The sequence below is a fragment of the Cornus florida genome, unplaced genomic scaffold (assembly GCF_030987335.1).
Source record: "Cornus florida cultivar Cherokee Brave unplaced genomic scaffold, ASM3098733v1 CherokeeBrave_3.0.0_Hap2_Chr10, whole genome shotgun sequence".
In the NCBI taxonomy this organism is placed as follows: domain Eukaryota; kingdom Viridiplantae; phylum Streptophyta; class Magnoliopsida; order Cornales; family Cornaceae; genus Cornus; species Cornus florida.
Window position 1 is genome coordinate 97350774 of NW_026775580.1, and position 9253 is coordinate 97360026.

At 33.6% G+C, this 9253-nt stretch overlaps 1 protein-coding gene across 1 annotated transcript; it reads right to left on the reverse strand.

Annotated features, from left to right (window-relative positions):
- Positions 1–8164: 8164 nt before the first annotated feature.
- On the reverse strand, positions 8165–8578 carry LOC132278193 (uncharacterized). Its single transcript, XM_059780000.1, has one exon. The coding sequence runs from the start codon at positions 8576–8578 to the stop codon at positions 8165–8167; it is 414 nt and encodes a 137-aa protein (XP_059635983.1).
- Between the last annotated feature and the right edge of the window lie 675 nt (positions 8579–9253).

Consider the following 9253-nt stretch of genomic DNA (forward strand, 5'->3'; position numbering starts at 1 on the left):
TTGGAAGGCTAATTGTGACATTGTATCTATTTGCAAGGATTTGCACCACCACCACACAAATTGGGAGATTGGCAAAGATTAGAGAATTTTGTAGAGTTGGTAAATATAGTATTTAAGTTGTGTCTATTTGCATGGAATCTGTGCAACGCAGTAGTTGGGAGATTGAAAAATATTCCTAAAAAGTATGAGGCTTTTTTTAGAGTTACTATATATCATATTTAGGTGGAGAGTTATCAACCATTAATTCTAATGCATCCTAATGGTTCATCATAGAGAAATATTCTAAAATAGGAAAGAATTTTGTAGAGTTAGATTTGCACTAATAGTCGTTTAAATAGACTAAAATGGAGTCCTCCACCAATGGGTCATGTCAAGATAAATGTTGATGCTGCTCTTGATGTTTCATCCTTTGATGCTGGAGTGAAGAAAGTCAATGATTCTGTTTCTTGAACTTTTCTGTTCAAATTACTGTATAATTATGGTTTTGGTATTTTAATATATAAAGATTGAATTTTGAATGACAAGATTTGAGTAGGTGTGCGTGATCTGATCTGAGAAATTTACAAAATAGTATGCAAGTGTGTAATCTAATACGAGAAATTCATAAAATAGTGAGTGCGTGATCTAGTATAAGGAATTCACAAAATAGTGAGCACGTGAGTTACAAGAATTTTCAAATAAGAGTATAATAAATAAGTCAAAAATGATGTTTTAGGACCCCAAAATGAAATGAGCTAGATTGAGTAAAAATCTTATTTCTAATATCATATTATAGTCGCGAGTGATTGGGAGAAGCTAGCAATAGTAAGTAACAAAGGGAGATAAATGTTGATCCTGTTTCATCCATTGAGGCTGGGGTGAGGAAGCCTATGATTCTATTTCATGAACTTTTCTATTCAAATTGCTGTAGAATTATAGTTTTGGTATTTTAATTGTTGTAGAATTACAAATATGAGTGGGTGTGTGATCTGATACGAGAGATTCATAAAATAGTGTGTGAATAAGTGTGATTTGATACGAGGAATTCACATAATGGTGAGCGTGTGATCTGATACGAGGAATTCAGTGGGTGTGTGAGTTAAAGTGAATTTTAAAATAAGTGTGAGAATCAAATTAAAAATAATATTTTAAAATCGGGAGAATGAAATGAGTGAAAATTTTATTTGTAATATCATATTATAGTGTGGGAGAAGCTAGTAATAGTAAGTTACAAGGAGAGTTTAGTTTATAATACCATCTTTAAGACATTAGTGAGTGGAACAAGCCATAATATTAAGCAACAGATGAAACAAATTCGCCTATTTGAAATGCTAAATAATAATAATAATAGTTGAATTTGAAACTTATGTGATAGAATTAAATAAGGATCTTGCAAAAGGAAAAGATAAAACAAGGATAATAATTTTCTTTTTCCTTGTCCTTCGGCAAGAAACTCACAAATTTATTTGGTCATTTGAGACTCAACTCTTTTAATAAAAGATAGAGAGTAAATTTTAACAAATGTCTCTAAAGAGTACGAATATTGACTACTTGTTTGAAATGAATAATTTTATTTATAAATAATAGACATATCTAAGTTGCAAAGAATCTAATCAATCATTATATTCTTTATTAATTTCTTATATATATACCATTTGTTAATCACATTGAACAGAATGAAAAACAAGTAAAATAATCTGTTAATTAGTTATATTAATAATATAACATGCAGTGCGGGATTTGCTAGATTTTGTTTAGGAGGTCTTCTCATGTTAGGGAAATTAAAAAACAAACATGTCTTACGGGGGAAACTCAAAGCCTTTGAAATGGGCACAGGAAAAGGAGAAAAACAAGGGAGAAAATGTGACTCTCTCTCTCCCTCTCTCTCTCTCTCTCTCTCTCCCTCTCTGTTTCTGTTGGTACAATCAATCATTGCTGCTGATGAATCTGGTCAAAAGGTAAAAGCGCACAAATAATCATTTATAAACAAAAATAAAAATAAAAATAAAAATAGCCGGTCCATATATAACTAAATGGACAATAAAATTGAGACACATGGTCAAAATTTTAAATTTTTTTAATAATAATTATAACCTAAATCAAATTTGGTATTTAAAATTTTTAGAACCCCTCTTTTAGCAGGACTCTCTTCTCTCTCCTACATATCTTTATTATCAATTTTCATATGAAACCTTAACCTATCTGCATCAATCAAACACTCAACTTTTATTCAATATGTAAAACAATATACAAGTCAACATAAACTCATAAGTGACACAATACAACCGTAAGCCCTATCAATTGAAGGTGTTAGGAATTTTGGAGAGATGCAAAAGATAGACGATAAATCTAACTATGATAAAAAATAGATCTCCAAATCTTACTAGAATTAGATATACAAGAAAAGTTCTATTTGAATATAGGTTAACAAAAAATTTCTATATAATTTTTTTTTTTAATTTCAAATGGAGGTTAGGTATAGTAAATAAAATAAACAAACAAACTTACTTTGGGATTCAATTTAATCCCTAAAAAAATGAGTAGTGATTATTTTTAAAAAATTTAAACATGTGTCTAAATTATATTGGATCACATCTCCGATAAACTTTATCCTGGGGAGAACCAAAGTATTGTCTTAAATATACAAATACAACTTTTTTGGATCAAATTAGTTATTTCTATTAAAGTCTTAATTCAATTATGTTTATTTTTATTATTTCAAAATCATTTTTTAACTTAATTTGTTCATTCTCATTTTTAAAGGATGGCTATGTCGTTTCATCACTCACTTTATTAATAGTTGACGTGTAATTTTAAAATTTCTTATAGTTTAAGAAAGTTTAAAGTTTAGGATTGTTATTTGTAAATTAAAAATAATTTAAGTAAGCTTAGCTTTGAGCAGTTGGTGAGTGATTTTGAAAGCGAATTTACTATGCCAATAATGGAATGGCGGGAGTGGGGGCGGGGGAAGAAATTACTTTACCTGGGGAACATGATTAACTAAAACCCAATCTATGAAAGTGATGTTGATCATAATGATGTGAAAAGAGATACAAATACATAGATTATATATATATATATATATATATATATATATAGAAATATTTTTTTCCCAAACGCATTTAAAGATGAAGCTTTGCAATAGAAATGATAAAGGAAAAATTAATGTAACATGAATTTTTGAAGGTACATTTACACTCATATGGAACGGTGTTTCTTCAAATTAAAATAGACTTTTAAAAAATAATAATTACAATGAGATGGGAAAATACTGTTTACAGGATGTATCAAAATAATATCGTTTTGATACATAATACGGAGTCTAATGTAGAAAGTGCATATATTCAACACATATCTGATTTATCAAAAATGGGAAGGCTTAGAATTTTTTTTTTTTTTTTTTTGGGAAGCAAAAGGTTTAGATATTGATATTATGTAATTTTACTTGTACTTATGATATGCAATGTGTATATACAATTTAGAGGTAGAGAATGCTAATTTCATTCATTTATCAGGGTAGTAATACTCACACCGAATACTTACAGTGAATTACTTAACTGAATAATTTTAAATTAGTAATTTATATCAAATACAACTAAGTGGAAGGCTCAATTTTCTTATTTGTTTCATAATTGACCAATTAGAACGGTAGGTCTAGCAATTCACTTCAACTATTCGGTGTAACAATCATTTTCCTTTATCACATAGGTTGCGGTGTATATTTAACAAAGTAAGCTTGTTCGACGGAGAAAGAGGCAGGCAATATAATAGTCAATTATAATCACAAATTAGAACTAAGTTAAACAATCATTTTTAATGTGTAGCTCTCACATTCAAAATGTATTCTCGCTCTCACGCTCCCACTATTTGTAACTTAATTTTATTGTTTTTATACTCTTGCTCTCAAATTCGCTATATTTTATGTAGCTCCATCCCATAATAGTTGTCTATTTTGAAAACTTTGACTTACTATTATTTTTTTATTTTTGAGTCATTTGAGATCATTTTTAGGAACATTCATTTTATATACTTATATATTACATATATCACATATAAAATGTCTATTTCGATAACTTTAACTCACATTTTTTTGAAGGGGACAATTAATATGTGATGCAGATAGTTTGCCTAGTTTATGTTTTGTTAATTGCAACTATATTAATCATACCAACATGGTAATTAATTAACTTGACCCCTATTAATTAAAATGTAAACGAATAGAAAAGGTGTCACCAATTGATCATATGTCGGCAGGCAAGAGACCGGAGCTGGACTCGATGCTTCATTAGAACATGCATAATCCTTTGTCTTCATTGGTTCACACTTTTAACATTTTTAGTTTTTAGAATCTCGAGCACAGCCCCATTGACGAACTCCACCAGATCCAAGACCACCAAGTGGGCTCTCTCTCTCTATATATATATACACACACATATAATATATAATCAATACTACGGAGTATATGATACTAACATATCTGAGCCAGAGTGAGAGAGGGAAAAACAAAGAAGACCAATTGGAGAGTAGGAAAGATCACATGATAGAGAGGGCTTGACTAATTTATACTACATAGAAAGGTAATTAAGAATTAATTGTATTTTAATTGTGGGGATGAGAGAGAAGTAGAATTACAAATGGGCCGGCAAAAGAAAAAGCAACTAAGCATGTTCCTCACCCATAAACACTAATAATCCAAATATTTCTCCAAGATAAAAAAGCACATGACCTTCTTCTATTTTCTTTCTAAAACCAATCATAGCTTAATTAGATATTCAACTAATCGTTTCGATTAGTAACTTTTGCGTGATGTGACGTTTGATATAACGTAGATCTATTATTGCAATAGTATCTCATTCTTGTAACCTTTCATGTATTTCGCAATTTTTTTGGACACGATGATGATATAGGAATTCTCCTGTTTGATCTTATGTTAGAGATTCTATTATATTATAATTATTTGACATGATTATTAAACATAATATGACTTCGCAATAATATTTGTCTGCAAACACCTTTCTTCTTTACAAAAAATAATTATTTCTTATTGAATGAGAGCGCTATATTATCCGCATTACCCAGCACCAATTCATGCCGTATTTTGAATAAAAAAAAAAAAAAAAAAAAACACACTTATGCCATTACTTGAATTTCTGAAAGAAAACTTCTCTTTCACATAAATTAAAAAATAAACAGTTAGAGAGTGTTGGCTATGTGGTATAGTGGGCTTCTAACTTTAAAGGACAATTGTTTGCCCCAATGGTGGGCCCACCATTGGTTTTGCATATTGGTTTGGGCCAACTTCCGCGTCCAAGTTAATGAACGTATATTGCGTACAAATTTAGTAGCATGTAATTGGAGAAGTCGTTGGAATCACCCTTGGTTGTGTCTTACATGTTTAGGCCAATTTCGGCCTAAATAGCAATATATATATTCATAATAAATAGCAAGATTTTTTAAGTTAAGGGCTTTTATTGCATACAATTTCGTACCATGTAATTAGGGCACATTTGGTTGTCTCTTGTCTCTATCTATTTAGGCCAATTTCGGCCTAAATAGCAAGTTTTTTAAAATTAAAAAATAAATAAATAAATAAGTTAATTGGAGGAGCTGCTGAGTTTTATTACATATTTCGCGCGAGCACTTTTATCTCCTATTTAAAAAAAATATACAAATAATTCCGTATTTTTCTTTTAACATTGTGCATAAACATCCCTCAAACAGAAATTTGATACTACATTTTTTTTTTTTTTTTTCAAGGGAAGAAAGAAGATGTCATTGATTCAAAGAAAAAACACATTACAACTGATGGCAGTCCATAAAGGCGGCTTCTTGAATCACTCTGGGAATAGTAAGATCAAACATTATATCACGTTTCTCTTTCAAACCCAGATGACTCAATACATGAGCTACTGAATTAGCTTTTCTACCAACCCACTTCAAAGAGATGCTTTGAAACTTGGTAAGCAAAAAGCTAATATCGTCCCAAATAGCAGCTACGCAACTCTGAGGACTCTTTGAATCAAGAAAAACTTTGCAATCACCTTCAACAATTAAATCAGTAAAGCCCCCCTCCGAACTCCATTTGATAGCCTCTTGAGCCGTTGTAGCTTCAACCATTAGAGCAGAAGTCATGTGTGGCAAGGAACAGATGGCAACAAATTCATTGATAAGAATTCTTTGAATAAACGTGTAATTTTCAACACCAAAAAATTGATGTAATAGAGAACAGTTCCAACTCTTGGTATGGTGATCAATAAGATCAGAAACCAGTTGAAGATCACAGCTCACAGGACAAGGAGTTTGAACTTTGAAATCCATTGATTTTGGAATCCAAGAGTCGTTCCAAATGTTAATACTTCGACCATTACCCACATTCCACCGAAAACCTTTTAGAAGGATGTCTTTGCTTGAATAAATACTACGCCATGCCCACGAAGTCCCACTCTTAAGACGAGACTGCATAAAGGAGAAATTGGAAAAATATATAGCTTTGAACACCTTTGAAAACAAGGAACTTCTTCCACTTCCAACCTCCACCCCTGTTTAGCCAAAAGAGCCAAATTAAAGTTTTCTAAGTCTCGGAATCCAAGGCCACCTGCTGCTTTGTTTTTGCACAAAACGTCCCAATTGGTCCAGCACACACCTTTGTGATCATTGGATCCTGACCACCAAAATTGAATAAGTTTGCTTCGCAATTTTTGACAAACACCCAAAGGAATTTTGAAGCAACTCATAGTGAAGTTTGGAATGGCTTGGAGAACAACCTTAAGAAGAACTGTTTTCCCCCCAGTTGAAAGAAAGAATGCCTCCAACCTCGAATCTTAGCTTCCATTTTATCTTCAAGAAACTAAAAAATTTCCCGTTTAGATCGCCCTATTTCAGGTGGAAGGCCCAAATACTTATTATGGGTGTTAGCCAAGGAAATTCCCAAAATTCTACCCAATTCATCCTTCTCAGTCCTCGTGACATTGGCACTACATATAATTGAAGATTTATCGAAATTCACCTGTTGGCCAGTCAATTTGCCATAAAGATGAAGAATTTGTTTTATTTGTTGTACTTCACAGACCCTTGCCTTGCAAAAAAGTAACGAATCATCAGCAAAAAGCATGTGGGTAAGCGTAGAGGCTGTTTGACCAACTTGAACACCAGAGAGGGTTCCAATCAATGATATGTGGTGTAATAATTTTGATAGACCCTCTGTGCAAAGAAGGAAAAGATATGGTGAGAGTGGATCACCACTAGTAATACATTCCATAACCACCTTCACCCATTGGCCGGCAAAACCCAATTTGAGCAACACCCACTCCAAATATTCCCATTCCACCCTATCATATGCCTTAGCCATATCCAATTTTACGGTGAGATATTTGCTGGTTCTCCCCCTCCGACGTTTAAGATAATGTAACACTTCATGGGTGGCTAAAATATTATCGGTAATCCATCTACCTGGAACAAAAGCACTCTATTCTTGACTAATAATTAATGACATTAATGGTTTCAACTGATTAGCCAAGACCTTAGTAAAGATTTTAAGAATAACATTACAGAGAGAGATCGGACGAAATTGAGAGATTTTTGTTAGTACTTTTACTTTCGGAATGAGAACAATATTAGTCGCATTAAGGCTCTTAAGAAGCTGACCACTGTGAAGGAAATCATTAAATGCTTGAAGAATGTCTAGTTTGATGACGGACCAGTAGCTCTGAAAAACAATGGGGCTGAGACCATCGGGACTTGGTGCTTTAAAAGCCCCCATCTCCATAACAGCTTGATATAATTCAACCTCTGTAGCATCCTGCAACAAACACTCATTCATTTGGTTTGTAATTTTGCTTTGCCAGAGATCCCAAAAAGACCCATGCACAACAACTCTATCCGAAGTGAAAAGATTTTGAAAAAATCTCTCAGCAATAGTTCGAATTTGTGTTTCATTAGTGCACCAAATCCCATTTTCATCTTCCAATCCCCCTATAGCATTCCGACGACGACGTTTTAAGGTAGACGAATGAAAAAATTTGGTATTGTGATCACCTAACTTTAACCAATCAATTCTGGATTTTTGTTTCCAGAACAATTCCTCGGCCTTCCAAGCCTCGCCTAAATCCTTCTCCACGTTATGATACTAAACCGAATTAAAATGGCCTGATTGCTCTTTCATCTGCTTCAATCTAGTCTCAAGTTCTCAAATCTTGAACTGTGAATTCCACTGTGAACGTTGACTCCAATTCTTGAGTGATTGTCGACAGGTAGTAATCTTATTTTTTAGTTGAAATTGAAGCGTATCTCGACAACTTGTCTGCCATGAATCTGCCACAATTTTTGCACACTCCTCAGATGTCAACCACCGAGCATCAAACCGAAAACATCTGCCTTTAGAGACCCTTTGCTGAGTTAAAGACAACATAATAGCCGAATGATCAGAGCCGAAAACTCTAATATTGGTAACAAAGGCGTAAGTAAAGTGAGTACCCCACTCATGAGTTGCTAAAGCTCTGTCCAATCTTTCACGAACATTGGCACGACCATCCCGCTGATTACACCAGGAGAAAGGATAGCCATAGTAGCCCAAGTCAACAAGATGACATTTCTCCACCATGTCTCGAAACGCTCGTAGTTGCCAACCTTGTTTCCTTCGCCCCCCAAATTTCTCCTCTTGGTACAATAAGTCATTAAAATCACCTAAGAGAACCCATCGTTGCAGAAGCCGTGATTGAAGTTGGTGTAAGTATCACCACTGCTCCATACGTTGCCTATCGTCCACAAAAGCATAGACCCCAGAAAAACACCAATCTTCGTCAACTGAGGTCCCCTTAACTGTGCAAGTGATTTGAAAGTCTTTAACATCCAAAATTTAAAGAGTAGTCTGTGCATCCTAATACACCGTAATATCACCAACAGTACCGACTGGGTCTTGAAACAGCATGTGTCGATACCCCAATTGTCGACGTATCCGCTCCATATGAACACCATAATTTTTGGTCTCAAGTAAAATAATCACATTAGGAGAATGTTGTATCACCAATTTTTTTAATTGACGAGTGGTGAGAGGATTTCCCCCTCCCTGACAATTCCAACTTAATATCTTCATGAGAAGCTGAGAGACGGCACCTGATCAGCAGCGGATATTGAAACAAATAGAACAACAATGGCCACCAAAATTAAATAGCAAAAACAACCTAGACCAACAAGAAGCAACCCAAACTAGAGTGGAGCCTGCAAGTGCCTAGGCCCAGACCCCGATGGGCCAACCAATGAAAAGCCCAGTCACAAA